A 20401-nucleotide genomic window follows, 5' to 3' on the forward strand; every position below is an offset into this window, starting at 1 on the left:
CCTGAGCTGAAGGCAGATGCTAAACTGACTGAGTAACCCCAGTGCCCCTGATGTCCTCCAATTCTTTTTTTAATTTAAGTTGATTTATTTAAATAATCTCTATAGCTAATGTAGGGCTTGAACTCATGACCCTGAGATCAAGAGTCACATACTCTTCTGACTGAGCAAGCCAGGTGCTCCAAGACTTATAGCCTTTTAGAAATTAGAGAGTAAGACAGAGACAGAGAGGGAAGACCATGTGAAGATACAGGGAAAACAATGTCATCTGCAAGACAAGGAGAGAAGCCTCAGAGGAAACCAAACCTACTAACACCATCATCTTGGACTTCCAGCTTCTAGAACTCTGAGAAAATAAATTTTTGTCATTTAATCCACCCAGTCTGTTGTATTCTGTTACAACAGCCCTAGCAAATTACCATATCTGTATCAAAAGCCCTTTGTCTGAAAAAGCAAATAAAGAAAGATCACCATAGATCTTAGAAAATGTTTTGTCTTGATAAAGTTGAAATATGTTCATTTCTCAGTGGGAGTACAAATGAAGGAGAGACTAATATGTTAGAGAGAGTTTTGGGGTGGGGGTCAAGAAGTGAGAGAAGGACCAGAAGGATGTGTGTTGTTCATTTCAGTGAACTCCCACACTGACCAGCCCTCTCCCAGCAGCTTAGATACTATCCAACAATGATGACATTGGCAAATTTCAGAGCCCTGGCTGATATGATTAGCTCTGCCTTGACCACCTAAATGAGCAGTTACCAGTGATCTGAAAAAGTAAATGCCTCAAGCATACATCAGGTTCAGGAGAGTTTCTTCATTCTGCTTATTTCTCTTCAAATCAGCATGCATCTTGTATATGTCTGCCAGTCTACCAGGAAATGGGGGGAATATAAATTTTAAGACATGGTCCATGAGTTACAGAAAGTTAAGGTAGATACCAGTATTGACTGACTGATTGATTTAGAAAAATAGAGAGAAACTGAGCCCAGGAGGGGCAGTGGGAGAGGGAGAATCCCAAGCAGGCTCCAGCTGGACATGGGGCCCAGTCTCAAGACCCTGAGATCATGACCCAGAACAAAGTCAAGAGTCAGATGCCTAGCCGAATAAGCCACCCAGGTGTCCTTATAAAATGTTATCTTTCAAAGTGGGTTAATATATATATATTGGTTTGGAATGGTTTCCAGGTGATGGCAGAATTGATTATAGATGGACACACCTGTCTGCAAAGGGCTGACTTCCCGATGACACGGGCATCCATTCACTCACTCATCCATGTTAAGTCAGCTGGAGACACATAAACATGCCAAGCCATGGAGACACGGCTTTTACTCTCATTCTTTGTTGTTCAGCAGTTTCTTTTTCTCTGTGGTTTCTTTTGCTTTGTTTTTCATGAAAGCACAGCAGGGACCACCATTTTAACTCCCTTCCTGGCTGAGATCTTCTTTTGTAAACATCCCTTAAAGTTAAGATGAAAACTACTTTTCCTTTTCTGACAATGAAAAAAGTGCAATTTGCTTTTTTCTGTTCTGCGTAAAATATCAAAACCACACAGCCAGAGCCTCTTAAATGCAAGTGCCCTCCTAACCTCCCCCCCCCCCTTATATTTCTGAGTTCCTTTGGACTTCCCAGTAATTTCTGTTTCTCAAAATCTTTCTTCTCTTCCTTTTCTTGACTGAGAAATTCTATCATCTCATTCTTTGGAAATCACTGCAAAAACATTTGGATGCTTTGTTCACTGCATGGGCTCTTTAGCGTTGGAGTACTGGGCATTTATAACCAATAGCAGAAATTGGCAGCATCTGATTTTGCTAATCTACAGGCAAAGAGAGAATTGGGAACTGGGCATGCATACCATTAAGACCCGAGACATATATAACCATTCTAGGTATGGATTTTAGCAAGAACAACATATTTATAATTGGAATTCTTTGATTGAGACAAAGATACAGAGTTGATTTGAAAAGCTTCTTTTTGGCAGGGAGAGGGCAAAATGTTCCATTGCTTTGGGCCCTGGTTCTATAAAGGAATGGAATTAAAAGAGAATAAGGAGGAAAGAAAAGTAACACAGGTATGTAGTAAATGTTTTACCTGGCAAAGCCAACACCTCTGCTGACTCCATTAGCATCTCTTAGTATTCTTGTGGAAATGACGTGTCCAAAGGGTTTCAGCATATTCTCAAGTTCCTGCTCATCCATGGAAATGGGGAGATTTGAGATGTATAGGTTTGTTGGGTCTTGCTCTTGTTGCTAAGAGAAGGAAAGAAACAAATACATTAGGTTCTGAATACTAAAAAACCTACTGCACGAATGGATAAAACTGTGCTTGAACTGCAACATAGATTCCCATCTCCAATACACTCTTGAACATTCTTTTAATAAGGGCACTACTTCTTTTCAATGAATTCCCTTCTTGCTGGAGTGTTTCTCATAGAAATAATGTCATAAATGAAAAGCAAGCTTTCTGCCCTGCCTCTTTAGGAAAGAAATATAAACTTTTATTGCAAGGAACAAAGGAAATGTGTATTCTTTTCTACTACCACTAACTACTGCTTCTACTCTCAAAACTCCAATTACCATCACCACCAATTACAAATGTTGCATTTAGTGGAAGTTCGTTACAAGGCTAAGCATTATTCTATACAGTCAATATGCATTATTTTATTCAATATTCCCAATAAATATAACTGTTACCATTTTACAGAAGACAAAATTGATCCTTAACTTGTCCACATTACAGAGTTCATAAATATCAAAGCCAGGGCTCAACTCTGGGGCTATCACCAAAGTCTGTGGGATATCACCTAAGTCCACAGCTTCACTGTCCTGCTCTACCACCTTTCATTAGACAAAAAGATTGGGGGAAGAGGGGAGCCACATCAGCCTCATCATCACTGTGGGACTTGCTAAAAATGCAAATTCTGCGGCTTTACCCCAGAAGCACAGAATCAGGAACTGAGGATGGAACAAGCAATCTGTGTTTTGACAAGCCCTCCAGGTGACTCTAATGACTGCACAAGTTTGGGAATTGCTATCCTACACCATACATATTAATGTTTGAATGAAATTATGATGTCTATCATTTTTGGATCCAAAAGCAATAGTGTTAAGTACATTTCCTTAATAGAATGGGAACCCAAACAATTGTTAGCATTATCTCTGTGTCCACGAATACTGTCTCTATCACACAATAGATTAGTATTGGGCCTTTGTTGAATATATGTATCAAGATAAAACAGCCACAAACCTGATATGTTGGCCATTAAGATCAAAATATATCATATATTTAACTAGACCTTTATATTTTAACAAAAACAACAAACTTAGCTTCAAGGATAAGCAAGATTAGATTGGAAAAAAATTCTGAAGTCTATAGGAAATGACATTATGTAACAGTGAAACATCTTTTGTAAAAAGATATCATATTCTGTAGAAAAGTCAAGGTTTTAGGCACAGTGAAAAAAATACAAGGAAGATTCCAAATATTATTTCAAGACAAAAGACAATTTTGGCCTGAAGCTATTGTTTTTAACAATTCTAAATATTCAAATAGGTCATAATATTTTTATTAAGCTTAGAGATTAATAAGATATATTATTAGGTGAAATTTTTTAACAATTTAGTTTTTGAGCTTTTTTATCACCATGGAAGAATGGCAAAAATAAACATATAATCAATCAGGAAAAGACAACACACTTTTAGTATTTAGGAATAGTATAAATGTAGAAACTGTATAACCGTAGTCAGTCTCTCTCCCCCCTTTCTCTCAACACCCACACATGCACACGCACACTACTAAAAAAAATGTCATGCTCCTAGAGTGAAAAAAAGAGATAATATTATCTATTATCCTTTCCTAAATGGTCATGATCATGTTTTTGTTTTGTTTTTTTTTTGAACTGAGATAATGGGAAGAAAAAAGGAAAGAAAAAGTTGTGTTTCAGATACATAATAAAGAATATTATATACATACAACTGTTAAAAATTTTTCTATTAATTTTAGGGAAAGAAAGAGAGAGCATGAGTGGGAGGGGCCGTGGGAAAGAGAGAGAGAATTTAAGGCATATTCCATGTTGAGCACGAGCCGAAGATGGGGCTCGATCTCAGGGCCCTGAGACCAGGACCTGAGCCAAAACCAAGAGTCAGACATTTAATACATTACACCACTGAGGTACCCCTATACAACATTCATACGATTTCACTACCCATCATTTAATTTTTATTTTTACATCACTCCAAAGGTAGCTTGGCAAATAACAATATCATCATTGAATAATGAGGAAATGGAGTCATGAAGATGCATCATCTTGCCTAAGGACAATCTGATAATTAGTGACAGGACTGGAAATAGATTTGGTGACCAAGTTTCCTAACTTCAAATTCAGTGTGTTTTTCACTAGCCCAATGTTTCCCAAGCTTCAGTCACCTGCATATCTCCTGAGAAATTTTTGCCAGCCACACATAACTTTTTATTTGCTGAAAAGCTTCCTTTAAATCAACATACTTTTGGCCTTAACTAAGTTCGCTTAAAAAGTAACTCTATGTGCTTGCTTTGGCAGCACATATACTAAAAGTAACTCTATGTTGCTACCAAACTAAATAGCTGGTATTACTTGGCTTAGATAGGTTATTGTAAGAACAGGAAACAACAAATCAGTGTTATTAAATTATAGCTAGGTACTGTTTGTTTGCAAAAGGCATTGACTCTCGTGGCTCAAATTTCTCAGTAACAAACGAGATTCGTAATTAAGAGAGGTGTGAGAAACTAGCTAGCACCAGATGGAGGGTTTTGGTCCCCCCCCCCCCTTTTCTGGGAAGAATCAGAATTGAGACAGAATTAGGAAAAGAATCATCTTCTTATGATCCAATTTCTGGATCCTACACAACTAGATCTACTTAAGTTCCATGAGAGATACACATCTCACAGATTAGGAGTTCTTGCATTAACCCTGAACTTCTCAGAGAAGAGCCGCAACAGATGGCAGTCCTCTGAATGGCAGGAATTTGTCCTGCATTCTACACCTCTTTGTCCTCGATTGGGCTAACTAACCACAACCAGCCAACCCACTATCCCAGCATACTGTACAGATCTTGTCATTTTATCTAGGTAGCGAAGAATTAGTTTATTCTCATTCAAATCTGTTTCCAAATTTTCCAAGTGTAGAATTAATTGCAGCTTCTCAAAATGATGTGTGATCAACACACAGGACTTAGAACATAAGGGAATGGCCAGTAAGCTGTTTTCTGAATTCAAATTCAAACAGCAAGGCCGACTCCTTAATCAGTATTTGCAGACACATGATAGTACTGGATGGTGTGATTCCTTAATTTATATTCACAGAAAATGTATAGCGTTGGGAAATGTTATTTATTGAGTAATTCTGTCCTTTGAAATGTGGTACTAGTCTTGAATATATGTGTTGACATGACACAGAATGAACTTTAAAAGAATATATACATTTATTTTTATACAATTATACATTCATATTTTTACTTTTAATGTTATCTAGGTATCAGGTTAATGTAAATTGATGGCCACTTTCAAAAGATGCTTTGGCACTACGAATCAAAGGACACTCTCTTTTTAATGTTTCAGAAAAAAATTCTCATGTGAGAATTACAATCTAAAACAACCTCCAGAAAACTTTTCTAACTTAAATTTTCAAATGACTTAGCTCCAGAATGGACTTTAGGAGATATCTTCTTCAATCTGATCATTTAATGAATGGGGGGAAAAAAGAAGTTAAAGGAGTAGTCTGGCTTGCTCAAGTTCATGGGCTTGAAATAGAACTCATGTCTTTTTTACATGGTTCTGTGTTCTTACCAATTCACAACACTGTCTTTTCTCTTAAGAAATAATAATAGCAGACAGAAGGCTGTAGTTCAAAGGAGTATTAATGCAGATGACAATAAAAACCTCTGAATTCTTGTTTTATTCAGTTTTGCTTATTCATCAATTAACTTTAGCTACCGAGTTAAGTTTATTAAAAAAGAAAACAAGAAAAAAAAGGTCCTAGCCTTGGTCAGCATTTTACACACTCATTGAATGAATACTTTGCACTGTATACTCATTTGTAAAAGTATGTGACTACAATTCATACATGTACTACATTGGATCGACCAGGTCACCATAAGGAACTTCCCAATAATTGGTCTGTTTCTTTATCTTTTCTTACAGGGATTTCTTGATCTATTATTTAATTTTGTTATAAGATTGTGAAACAGTAAAGTATCCTCTCCATTATTAATGAAAGCAGAGACCTGTCATTTCACTCAAGAATATGTAAATAATTTTTTTTTCTGAAATGTCTTCCATTTTCTTAGATTTTTTTTGTATATGCAAATTGCCAAAATAGGGCACTCATTTCTTTTTAACAGTTTAAGACAATTTGAGTTTCAGAGCATTTCAAGGTAGGTTAAGCGAATGAATACCAATGGAGGACAATAAGGGTTGCTTGCATCTAGATCAAAGGTTACTTTTGTTGGGGAAGGTCACAGGGAAGAGAAGAAGGGATCATTGGTTGATCCATTAGCTACACCTGGGCAACTGGAGGCTCCTCACTTCCTCCCCTGTCCTTGGAATGTGGGCTTCCCTTGCCTTCCCCACTCCCCCAGACCGTTGCAAGGACCCAACCTTGATATAGTGATGTGGTGATGAGACTACCTGCAAGGTATACAAGGCTGAACCCAGTTAAGTCTATAGAAACTGTTAAGATTTGGCAAGCCGGTACAGAGATCTACTCATTTCCCTGCTGCCTAAGACAAGCCTTGTGTATAAGCTGCTTTTACGCCTTAAACCTGTCACCTACCCACCTGGAGTGGCCAGCCTCTTTCTTCCATTGTTTGCTGCCCTCTGAGCACTGCCGCCAGTTTCAGATTATACCTGAGAAGTTCCAGAGGAGCTTGCAAACCAACAGAGTCTGGACTGTGAGTATGCATTTCTGAGTATGCATTATGGCCATTATAGATACATAATTCTGAAAAAGGTAGTTAGTGGAAGACTTCAAAACTTGATTTGGTAATAGTCTTGCCAAAACTACATTTAAATATTTAGAAGTAGTTATTAGTGTTAGAGACTTTAGAACAATGTTTTTCAAGCTATACCTGGGGGGAGACCATTTTTATTTTCAATCTGTCATGCACCAGTATTTGTAAAATACAATACAATAAAGCTGCATTTTTTATTATTACATTTGACAGAACAAAATTATGTTTAGAATAAATATTATGTTGATGTGAAATGGCTATATAAAGTTTTAAATGCTTACGTTCAATTTCTGTTATTTATTTCAGTGCAAGGAGTACCATTGGGTGAACCAAACTTTATGTAACACTGTTTTAGGGGACTATATTCCTATTTTTCTCATCATAATACAACACTTTATGGTTATCAGTTTTTCCTTACTTTATATACTATCAAGTCCTTTTTTTAATCACAAAATTGTATGTAACCAATTTATTCATTTTTGAACTGCGTCAAAACTGTCTCAAGATGAATTATCTGAAGTAGGGGTGACAAAACATCCAGAAATATCCCAAGGACGTGTGAAATAATTCTAAAGCAAACATGTGACTATAATGTTTTAAAAACACATTGAGAGGGATGTTCATACAGACGGAAGATAATATTATTATTACCTGACACAGAGCAGAGTTTTACAGTATTCCAAATGCTGCGGCATCATTTTATCTCAGGTGGCCTTTTATAATAACCCTATGAGGTAGGGAAGGCAAGAGTTATTACCTCCACTCTGCAAATAAGAAAACTGGTTCTGGTCTCTTGAAAGGGTTGCCAAGGTCACATGGCCGGTAGGCAAATAAACAACACCCTAAGTGATACTTTTTGGCTCTCCATCTGGTCCCCTTTCTCTTACACTACACCAACTCTGGGGATTGCTGATAAATATAGCAATTCAGTGGGCCTCACCTGTAAAAAGGAAAATCAATGGGGAGACAAAGGAGCAATTGTTTTTTAATGGAATAGTCCATTTTAAATGTTGTAGCAATTTAAAAGTTAATAGTAATAAAAACTGTCTTCTCTCACCCTGAAAATGGAAGCAAGGAGCCAGAGCCTCCCATGTGAACAACTGGTCAGGAGGCATCAGAGCATTTGGAGCTAGTTTACCACTGTCTCGGTATAAAGTTTTCTTCCCTGTTCTGGTAATACTCTCAGCATGTTCGGTGCATGGCTGTCCGTGTTATGGCCCCTCTAGGTAAGTCATGGGAGGGAGTCTCTAGTTGTGGCCCTATTTGCTTCAGTACCATCCATGTGTCTGATGGTTATTTTCTGTGCCAACCACACTCTGCCACGTGGAGCACAGGGGGTTGGTCATGTTGTTCTGGATGTATCTGGGAGGGTGTTTTCTTGGTGAGTCTAAGATTTGAATCTGTTGACTGAGTAAAGGAGATTGCCCTGCTAATGTGGAAGGGTCTCATCCACTCAGTTGTAAAGACCTGAAAGACTGATGTAAAAACAGAAAGACTGATCTCCTGAGTTAAGTGATCAGACTTCAAACTAGACTTCAAGCTGAAATAGATATAGATATATAGATATATCTATACACAGAAATATTTAGTATATACAATATATACTTAGTATATACAGGATTTAGTATGTACAGAAGTGTATATACAGTATATACAGAAGTATACACAGACATTGTATTTATATAGATAGATCTGTATATCTAAGTGTGTGTGCATATGTGTGTGTGTTTGCTTTTCTTTGTTCTCCCCCTCTGCCTTCAGGCTCAAACTGACACTTCTATTCTTCCTGGATCTCAAGCTTGGTGCCCAGAACACTGGAACTATACCATTAGCTCTCCTGCTTGATGACTGCGGATCTTGGGGCCTGTCAGCCCCCATAATCATGTGAGCAGATTCCAATAATAAATAAATAAATAAATATCTCCTATTGGTTCTATTATTCTGGAGGACTCTAACTCATACCATGTGTTAATTTTGCCAAATCCGTATTGCTATGAAAACATACAGCACATGGTCAGTTCTCATCTTCACACTGGGACATCTGCATTCCTTAGCCACAGAGCCATGGCCTTTGACTGGGGAAAGAGAGAGGCACTGCCTTTCCATAAGATACATGCTCTAGAATCATGATTAAAGAGCCAAGAAAAAGGTAAAGAAGGACTGCCAAGAAGGAGGCTTACACCCCCAAGTCCTGCCTGAGAAACTCATCCTCTGTAGGGTTTGGTAAGTGATAAAGGGGGCTGCCCTGTGTTTTTAATCTTCTCCCTTTCCAAAAAGAAAAAGGGTGATTTCTCTTCCCCTTGTTTCACATGTTGAGGAAGTAAGGGGGTGATACATACCAGTTTTTCTTCCCAAGGCACCAAGAAGAACAATTTCTATAAGGAACACATATTTTTAAAGAAGCATTTAATTATTTTAGATTTAATGCAAGCCAGGCACTGGCAACAGGAGTTCACGTCCTCAAGTTCAATTGGAGGGTTTGATTCTGGGTAAGAAACTTGGCAGAAGCCTGTGAAACCCTGCCCGGTGCTTAGGACAACCTGCACCACTGGTAATTTGCACAATTCTTTAAGGCTTTTATTTCTAGATCAATCAAGCAGCCTCGGAGTTGAGGTGAGCAATGAATGATTCAATGAGCCTCTTGAGTCTTTATGACTGTATTTGAATTACCTGTGGTCCTGGAACAGGTGGCCAGATTGGATTCCTGGCTTGCCTTGACTTCTCCCTCCACATGCACCTCATGAACTCGAGCTCAGTATCGCCCGTTATCAGCCCTGACGTGATGGTTTCTCCTGTGAGAAAATGCTAAATTAACATTTTACAATATTGAGATCTCTCTATAGTTTTATTGTAATATGTTACTACGTCACAAATATGTATGGTTTTGTACTCTGGGTCCTGACAGATAAAAAATGAGAACAGGAAACCAAACTATAGAGAACTACTCAATATTGTAAACAAATCACTCCACATTTTCTCAGAATCTAACCTGCCTCTCCGAAGGGGCTCTCCAAGGATGTCTATTTTATTGGCCTCTCATGAACTTTGGGGTAGAAAGCTGTCACCTGACTTGTTGATCATGACTATGGTCCTCTTTCAAACAACTGGAAGTACAGAAATGGTGTGAGTATCGCCATTAATTTCTTCTAGAATATCCACCACAACACATATAATTAGAGAGCAGTGCAGACCATTTTATATCTTCTGCCTGGGATATGTCGGCTTAGAAATTTGCAGAGGCTCACACGCATGTGCGGTATACACACAGATGTAGCTCAGATATATAAAGATGCTAGAGTTGTAGAGTTCTGCTCAAGGTGACCATTCTCATTGTATTCTATGTAGAAGACATCCCCAGAGCACAACAAAAGTGGTACCTCTTAGAATTGTGCAACAGAGCTCATGTGGCTAACACTGTGTCTCAGAAAATTAGGGAAGCCTGATAAAATAAAGACACCCTGTTAAATATGAATTTCTGATAAACAACGCTGATACTAACTTTTTTATCCATTGCTATAAGGGATTAACATTACTGTCATATAATTTATTCACTGTCAGATAGGGTTCATAGTCTTACTATTTTAAGGTACAATATTATCTAATATTAATTTTAAGCTTACTATGTGCCAAGCACCGTGCTTTAAATTTATTTCACTCCATTATGGTTTTATTCCTTGAAGCAGTACTTGGGGTAGGTATGGCTAATGTCTCCATTTTACATGTGAGAAAGCTGAGGTTTTAAGAAGCTATGCAATTGCCCAACATCATACAGCTACTAGAAAAAACAGCTCGACTGGTGCAACAACCCTGGAAAACAGCATGGAGGTTCCTCAAAATGTTGAAAATAGAACTACCCTATGACCCAGCAATTGCACTACTAGGTATTTACCCTAAAGATACAAACGTAGTAATCCGAAGGGGCACGTGCACCCGAATGTTTATAGCAGCGATGTCTACAATAGCCAAACAATGGAAAGAACCTAGATGTCCATCAACAGATGAATGGATAAAGAAGATGTGGTATATATACACAACGGAATACTATGCAGCCATCAAAAGAAATGAAATCTTGCCATTTGCGATGACGTAGATGGAACTAGAGGGTATCATGCTTAGTGAAGTAAGTCAATCGGAGAAAGATCTCTCTGATATGAGGAAGTGGAGATGCAACATGGGGGCTTAAGTGGGTAGGAGAAGAATAAATGAAACAAGATGGGATTGGGAGGGAGACAAACCATAAGTGATTCTTAATCTCACAAAACAAACTGAGGGTTGCTGGGAGGAGGGGGGGTTGGGAGAAGGGGGGTGGGGTTATGGACATTGGGGAGGGTATGTGCTATGGTGAGTGCTGTGAAGTGTGTAAACCTGGCGATTCACAGACCTATACCCCTGGGGATAAAAATATATTATATGTTTATAAAAAATAAAAAAATAAAAAAAATCATTAAAAATAAACAAATAAATAAATAAAAAAGAAAAACCAGCTTGAAATCAAATCCCAATCTATTTGAACAGAAGCATGAGATTTCAATTTAAAAGCAATGTATTTAATGGCTGGCTCACACCTTTCTCTGAAAGACCAAGGGGAAGGAGCCACTTTGAATGGATTCCTACAGGTATTCAATGTGTAAACCGATTTAGTAGCTCAATTTACCTTTTTGACTAAGAATGGAAATCACTTAGTCATACTGAGGAAATGAGTAAGCAAGAGAAGACCCAAAGTTTGGACTTGCTGGCAGGTTACTAAGGAAAAACTAATTAACTGGCTAGTTTCCTTCTTACCTTTATTACACAAGGTTAAATTTTTTTTTAAAGTGTTTAATACACAGCAAGTGAAAAACTGCAGCTTTGTATACAAAACGTTGCTGTGGTGCTGCTGTTTTGTTGGAATCTATTTTTATTTTTAAATTACCCAGTGTCAATTTTGCAGAAAACTGGCTTCGTAAAACCATGCACCATTCACATATTGTAGAGGAAGAGGAAGCTGTCAGCTCTACATGGGTACTTCTTCTTCCTCTTCTTTTTTTTTTTTTTTTTTTAGCCAATTCAGGTATACATTTAAATCTTGTCAAAGTGAAGGATGGCATATCCTAGGCTTATTTAATCCCAGTCTTTTCCAAAGAAAGCCTGAACATTTGGCGGCCTATGATCCTTAACATCATCAGTTGGGAGAAAAGATATGTATGTGTGTATTTCACAGCAAAAACCGATTTATCAATGCAGAAATGGGGGAGTGTGGGGAAAGACAATGTGGGGAGAAGGTGCTGCTATCTTGCTTCCATTCCTTATGTTAATCTTATGACCTTGGTAAGAAAGAGGAGGCACAACAGTGGGTTGAAGGCATTCCAATGAGATAAAACCACTTTGCCTTCAAAAAGAGTAACTTTCATCATCATTGCCAGCTTTTCTTTGGTCCGTCTGTTCAGCAGAATTTTCTTAAAACTCATCAGTGTGAAAGAGTAAGTCTAAACATGGCTCAACAATGAATTAAGCGATTTACCAACACTGCCTAGAAGATCAATGAAAATGGAATGAAGAGATCTCAATTTTCTGCTCAGTTCTATCTACAAGAGACCTATTGCCCAGTGGACCAGCCCACCTGGAGAACTGGAGACACTGAGGGTCACAGCACTCACTTTGTCTCCAAGTTACTTTGTTGATTCACTTATCCTGACTCCGGGAGTGTTATTAAATGGATTATCCACTAATACATACTTTTAAAAAAATTTATTGGATGATATTTATTATCCAATAATGGATAAAAATATCCATTATTATTTTTGACATCACTGCTACTGACTGTTCACTCACTCACTCATTAAACATTTGATCTTCTAGTATATGCCAGTGACTGAGCTAAATCCCAAGGATGCAGACATGAGAGGCCATGATCCTTGCCTGCCTTAAGAGAGTGCAGCCCCCAAATAGCTTACATCTAAATTTCAATAATAAAAAGCTATTTCTCATTAACTAACACATTAGTCTAGCCAAGAATGTAAACATCTGCCTCCTGTACTCTTATAGCTTATAACTTAAAATCCTAATTTCCTCAAAATGGTATTAGACAGTTGTCTTTCTAAATTATTTCTAGATGGTGTCTCACTTATATGATAAACATGAAAAATCTTGAAATGTAAGAAATATACACACACATTCACACACCACATATATTTATCTCAACAAAAATAACTTCACTCACAAACCTCCAGAGAACTGGGTAGAAATAATAATCTGTGGGAAGAGTGACATAGTGCCTCTAACTTGAACTAGTTCCATGACAGGAACTAGTAATTTTGATATTTCTCAGACAATTTCCTGAACTGTACAATGAAAATAATAATATGAAAGACCTCAGAGGATTCTTGTGATAATTTAATGACACATTCCACTAAAAATTTAGTACAGTGCCAGGTACGTAGGGGTAACTCATTACTTTTTCTATAATTATTAAATTAAAAAATAAAGAAATTTAGGACACTGCAGGAGGACAGTTACTAACTAAATGTAAATCATGTTTACAAAAGAACAATTATTGCTATTTAGAATCTGTCCCTCTTCATTCTTCACAGGTGCAAACTTACTAGACACTACATTAAATTATGTAGAGGTAGGCATATTTAACTGATGATTAGATCCTTAAAATGTGGTTACTTGATTATCAGCAAGAGAATCTAGAACTATATCATGGTCGGGGTTGGGGGAGACAGAACAATGTTCCCATCATTTATGAGCTAAAAAGATTAATGATTTATTACTGGGTTCATTAATCAAAATCGTACAGCTTTTTTTTTTTTTTTTTAAGGAGCAATTCCACTGTTCAAGTCAATTAGCCCACCAAAGCTATTACACCAAAGAAGCTGCAATATTATTCAGACTTCCCTGGGAGTATTTAGAATATAAAATAAATGCTATTATTCAGAAGATACCAAATTGCTAAGCTTCTTAAATTCATACAATTGGGAACCTGCAGTACATTAAAACACTGAAACTCATTAGGAGTCTTTTTCCCCAGCTTTAGAGTCATTGACATTCTAGGCACAGTTAAGAACAATAAAATGCTCCCAGCTTCCAAGAAAAGAGTGGCTTGTGCTCCTTCAGTTCCACTTCAATGAATCACTAAGGCAGAACTGGTGCCCAACCTTTGAGACAATAGCAGCTTCTACTGGATTACCCTAATACCTGAATAGGACTGCAAAATTAGCTAACATGCTACATTAAGAGGAGAGAAGAGAGTAGCTAGCTTACCAGCATTTATCTTTACCTTGCATGAGCTCCATTCTAAACACTTGAGTATAGATGCAATGTCTGTAATGATTTAACTCATAAAATAAGAATCAATGCTTATATAAATGAATGACTAAATAAATGAGGGTTCCTTAAAGTAGAATGTAAACTGATTCACGTAGAAGGAATGTTGGAATTACGAAATCATCCCTTGGCAACCATAGTACTAATAATTGAGTTAGGTAAGAGTGACCAGTGTATGTCAAAAGATGTGAGTGAAAGTGTGATGAGAAATAAGAAATGTACATAATCTCGAAGAGTTCCCTTCTAACCTCAAAGACTTCCCCACACCCTTCAAGTAACTTTTCCCATAGAGATACCTAATAGCCATTTGCTTAGTAACCAAAGTAGAATCATCAGAATGGGACAAGTGAACACCATGGGCTCCCCCACTCGAAGAACACCAGAGCAACGGTGGCCTTCCTTCCAACAGCGCATACCTTGAATCTACCCATTGGAAAACATCTGCCAGACCCAAGTTGAGGGACACTCTACACAATAAATGGCCTGTAATCTTCAAGATGTGAAGATGTAGAAGGAATGGGGACCTACACATTAAAGACACTAAGGAGAACAAGTAAATATAACAATGGATCCTCGATCCCACCCCTGTAAAATGTCTGTTTATTATAAAGGACACCAGTGAGAATTGACTAACGTCTGTTGATGAGACATTTCTAGTGTATCAATGTTAATTTCCTGATTTTGATCCTTTTACTGCATATGAATGTTCTTGTTATTAGGAAATACAACTAAAGTACTTATGGATGATGCGGCATCATGCCTTAACTTTCAAATATTTTTGAATAATAAGAATACTACGTACATACTTATAGAGAAAATGATAAGGTAAATGTGAGAGATGTTTAATATGTGGGAAAATCTGAATGAGAGGCATTATGCTATTTCTGCAACTTTTTGTGAGTTTGAAATTACTTGCAAATAGAAATTAAAACAAATGCAAAAATAAAATAAACAAGCTATTAATTTTGATGGCTAAAATTACCCCCTGCAAATAAATATTCATCCTAAGTACTTCACTTTATAAAAGAAACATAAGGCAGTGTACATTCTTTGTCTTGTTCAAGCTTTACTCCCTCAAGACAGAAAGACCAAAAAACAAGGAATTCAGCATCTGTGTCCCTTAACACAATCTGATTCCCAAACTCAACACCACCTTGGACAATCTCCATTTGTTTGGCTCATTGGTATACTTTTAGCTCATAGTCTCTACTAAGAGTTTTAGTGATATTTCTGCTCAGCTGTTTGAACAGAGAGAATAAAGATGGATATTCAAACTGGATCCCAGGAATCTAGAAACAATAGGACATAAAAAGAGAATAAGATAAATTCACTCTAAATGTAGACATAATTCTTTTCCAGTACTACCATGCTTCCCGAGACCCCAACAGATTTTCTCCCCATTATGTAGCCTGTATAGGCACTAGGAGGATCATTTCCATCTTCATAAACATACAGCTTTTGAGAACACCTTGTTACTTTGTACACAATATGGGATAAGGCAGTGGTCATTATTTTTGAATAATGCATAGATTAGTGAGGCTTAAATGGGAAGTTTTTCTCCCAGGGGACACTTGGCAATACCTGGAAACATTTTTATTTGTCACACTGTGGTGAGGGGGCCGCTCTTGTTATCTCACAATGCACAGAAAAGCCCCCTACAAGAAAGAATTATCTGTGAAAGAAAGTATCTGTCAGACCAAGGTTGAGAACCCTGGTATTAAGTCTTCAAAAAAAAAAAAAAAAATACACCCACCTACCCACCCCCCCAATACACACACACATTGTTATTACATATCTATCACTCTATAATATGTAGTTATATACGTTTTATATAAATACACATAATAGACTTCCAGTGTTGACTTGGTTATTTTTATTAAAGAGAACTCAAATATATGCAAATGCTTAATTAATGAAGTAAAATGCCTCTGTTTATAGCTCATATGCAACTATTAAGCCAAATACACTTTAAAATTACATAAAAGCAAAGTTGCATAACCAATACGATTTAATTAAAACATTAATTTAATATCATGGATAATGTCATTTTGGCAAATCTAAACTCTCCCTTGCAATGTGGATATGCTACTGACTGCTACAGCATCAAACATTTTTGAAATTCATGGGCTATATTCTTTTCGCAGTGTGACAGTCTGATTCTTCCACCACTTTTCTGTATTTGAATTACTATACAACCTTCATCTGGGCTTAGCTTGCCAGGCTAACTGCTTTCATGTGGCTTGAAAGCATCATTTACTGATTACGTCTGCCTGGTTCCTTCCTCATTAGTCCCAGACAATGACAGTGGGCCTCCTTGGCACCATGTGATTATAGACATAAATACAGACACAGGCAGTGACATCAACTGGTCAGCCAGATGATCTCCAATATGATTTCATAACCTTTTAAACTTATAATCATAGAATGGAAATCCCCACATTTGCAAATCCTCAATGTGGAACTCATGAATCCTTAAGAATGACTCCCATATATTCTGATGAGAAAGACACTAATACAATGAAAAACCACCAGGGATTTCTGTGGCTGATCTGGTTTCAGATCCAAAAGTCATTACTTGCATATTAGCCACAGGGAAGCATATAAAGACATTTATATACACACACACTCTATAATTCTGGACTACTGAGTTCACTTCCTTCAGACTTTGCCTCCTGACCATTAAAAAAAAAAAAAAAAAGGATACTGCTACCACAAAGTGACCATGAGGATTACATGGACACTTGATAGATGTTAGTATTTTTTTTTAAGATTTTATTTACTTATTTGACAGGCAGAGATCACAAGTAGGCAGAGAGGCAGGCAGAGAGAGGAGGAAGAAGGTTCCCCGCTGGGTGGAGAGCCCAGGACCCTAAGATCATGACCTGAGCCGAAGGTGGAGGCTTTAACCCACTGAGCCACCCAGCGCCCCGATGTTAGTACTTTTTAAAATGTTTGTTTGTTTGTTTGTTTGTTTTATTTTATTTGGGAGAGAGAGCAGGAACAGAGAAGAGCAAAGGGAGAGAAAGAAGCAAACTCCCCACTGAGCAGGAAGCCCAATGAGGGGCTCAATCCCAGGACCCTGAGTTTGTGTCCTGAGCCAAAGGCAGACACCTAACCGACTGAGCCACCTGGGTGTCCCTATAAATGTTAGTATTATAGATGTTAATATCTGTATCTACTCTTCCTCTTATGCTGCTGTACATATTCACTGGGTGCCTGGCTATATTTTCTTCTCAAGCAAATGAGAAAATAAAATTAAGCACTTGAGGAGACACGTAACTGCATCAATTTGAGAAGCTTATGTTAAGGAAAGCACTAAATCAAAATGTATCTATTTACAGACAAGGGTATTTAATTTATTAGCTAGTCTGTGATAACTACCTTACTTAGTATAGAGCAAGTCAGAAATCAAAGAAGACAGATAGGAAGGGCCAAGGGAACAGAAATCAAGACTTCCTTTTATATTTTCCTCCATTTCTCTTTTCTTGTGAACCTTCTAAAAAAGTGCCAGATTAAGACTTACCATAGTTAAACATGGTAAAATTTATACAGAGAAAGGGTTGATGAAAAATTAACTGAAAGAAAAACAATACAAAATTCATAAACTTCAAAACATTTTCCAGGCTGGTGGAAATGCTGAGTTCCTCAGGCAGGAAAGAGCTTCCTCTGTTCAAGGTGGGGAAAACAGGCCAGTGTGGATGGGACACAGTGAGGAGACTGTGGCAGGAAATAACATTGGAAAGGATATAGGCGTCACAAAGGTATCACATGGTGCATTGTAGGCCACGTTGGGCCTACATTCTGGGGACTGGGATGAGATGTTTTTCCATGTAGTGAGGAAAGACATGATGTGATTTGTTGAAAAAAAAATACACCTGAAGGGAATGGAGAGCTAAGGAAATGGGGTAGGGTTCCATTTAGCTGGGAAGCTCTCACAGTAGGTCAGGAGAGTGATTATGGGTACAACAATGGAGATAATGGTAGAGAAAAGTGGTTCCAAAAAAGTCTGTTTTTCAGGTCAAATCTATGTACTTTTGGATGGCTGGGATGTGAGGAATTTGAGAAAGGAAGATTCAAGGATTATCTCGGAGTTTTGACATTTGCACCTTCACCTGCATGAGTACCACTTATTATGCTGGAAGACATGGAGAACCCAATTCGAAGAGAGAAATCTAGAACTATCTCTTGGATACCTTAAATTTGATATATCCTTTTAATTTCAAGAGTAGCGATGATGTATAAATATAAACACTCAGAAAACCTGGAATATCCTAAATTCTGTAATATAGACTAGTATGGCCAAATACATTTATAGAACTAAGAAGACAGGAAACATATTTTCTTTGCAAGCAAAGGAATGCACACATTGGATCATAAAATATTACTTTAGAATCCAAGGCATCCGAATGATAACGATGCCCAAGATTTTCTCAGAGGACGGAGAGGATTTGCCCCAGGTCTCAAATCAAGTTTTTAGCTAGAAATTAGATTCTCCCAGCTGCTAATTCAATATGACTGTCTTTATGAAAATTTTCCAGACTCTTATAAGGAATACTTGGACAATGCACAAGTTCCCTTCAGGTTATTTGACTGTAGAACCTGGCAGTTAGAGCATGGCTTGTGGATCAGCAGCACTTGGCAGTTAGAAATGCGGACTCTCAGGTGCTACCCCAGACCTGCTAAATCAGATCTGCATTTTAACAAGATCTGCAGGTGATTCATGTGTACAGAAGAGTTTGAGAAGCACTGCTTTAGAAGTTAAATCACTCTTGGATTTAGGGAGGATTATATAGCAAACCTCTAGATTCACATAGTAAAATGAGGACAAACACTGACACTGTTCTCGCTCAAATGATCATCTAGCCTACTTAATATTCAGTGAGGAATGCCACCATTAAAAACAACAAAGTATGTGCACCTGAATTGACTTGGGATTGTATCCAAGATACCTTGCTGATTCTTCTCTTTTTCTTTTCCTTTTTTTTTTTTTTTTTTTTTAACAGAGCTAGTGAAGAAACAGTATGCAGGGCAGGATTGTAGGTGATGCTCTGTGCTCATAGCGTTCCCCAGCGCATCTCCTTGGTCCATCTTATTACAACACACTCAACTGGACATTCACAGGCACCACTGCCAGACCCATGCCAAGCAGGAACTTGGAGTCTCTCCGCTCTGCCTTTTCCAAAGCCCAAAGAAGGTCACTCAACTGCACACAAGCACAACCCAAGATGCAGGACTGTCAATACCCCAGGGACAAATTCCAACAAAGGGGGTATGGAAGTTGAACAATAAATGCTCCAACCTCGTCATCTGATGGGCATTCTCCATGGTTCTGCAGAGGTTCCCAACCAAAAATGAGCTCCGATCACCAAAATCTGCTTCCTAGAACATCTCCCATCCTCATCTCATCTTACCTACTCCTTTACTTCTGTTTTCCTGGATCACGTCACAAACAAACTAAATGCACTCGAATCCTTGTCCCTATTTGGGGGAAGAAAACGAATGCTATGTTTAAAATGTATACAAGACAAATGCATGTCTGTGCATAGGGAAACATGGGGCAGTTATATCGAAAGATGATGATGCTTGTCTCTATGGGCAAATTTACAAAGATTTTCACTCCAGACATTTCTGTATTATTGTGATTACTACTATTTTTCATCAGATGTTATTTTTATCAACTTTTTAAAGAAAAGGAAAAATTGAAAATATCAGGAAAGGGGATCTTTTAAACTCTGTACTAAAAACAGGATAACAAATTCTAATGTACACAAAATTATATACCAAAAGCTGTCACTTACAATTGTCTCTCTGTGGCTTTCCTTTCCCAAGAGAATCTGACTGATAATGACAATGGGTTCCTTCAAAAAGAGTGGTTCTTCATAATTTTTATGAAACTTTTACCCTAAAAATTACAAAGTTCCTGTGGCAAATTTCAAAATCAAGGACCCAGAAAAACCGCAGGGAGTAATGAAGAGATCTAATCAGGTTATTATCAACTTGCCAGCTAAATCATTTTTTGCCTTTCCTCCTTCATTCAGAAGCCTGTGCTGTAATCACTGATTCTCAAGGTTATTGTTCATGAGGTGAGTGAGAGAATTAGGAGTTCAAGCCTCACA

At 37.7% G+C, this 20401-nt stretch overlaps 1 protein-coding gene and 1 long non-coding RNA gene across 13 annotated transcripts in view; one reads left to right on the forward strand and one right to left on the reverse strand.

Annotated features, from left to right (window-relative positions):
- RBMS3 (RNA binding motif single stranded interacting protein 3) overlaps nt 1–20401 on the reverse strand; it is a 717162-nt gene that overhangs the window by 262695 nt on the left and 434066 nt on the right. For all 12 annotated transcript variants that reach the window (XM_059162401.1, XM_059162402.1, XM_059162403.1 and 9 more), the window contains one exon: nt 2083–2240. In XM_059162401.1, the coding sequence (XP_059018384.1) occupies nt 2083–2240 (158 nt within the window). The remainder of the gene's footprint in view (nt 1–2082; nt 2241–20401) is intronic.
- Nucleotides 6847–8873, forward strand: LOC131824461 (uncharacterized). The gene is made up of 3 exons (XR_009350860.1): nt 6847–6917; nt 8049–8203; nt 8739–8873. It is a non-coding gene; the product is annotated as an uncharacterized LOC131824461 (long non-coding RNA).

This window comes from Mustela lutreola, chromosome 2 (assembly GCF_030435805.1).
Source record: "Mustela lutreola isolate mMusLut2 chromosome 2, mMusLut2.pri, whole genome shotgun sequence".
NCBI lineage: Eukaryota > Metazoa > Chordata > Mammalia > Carnivora > Mustelidae > Mustela > Mustela lutreola.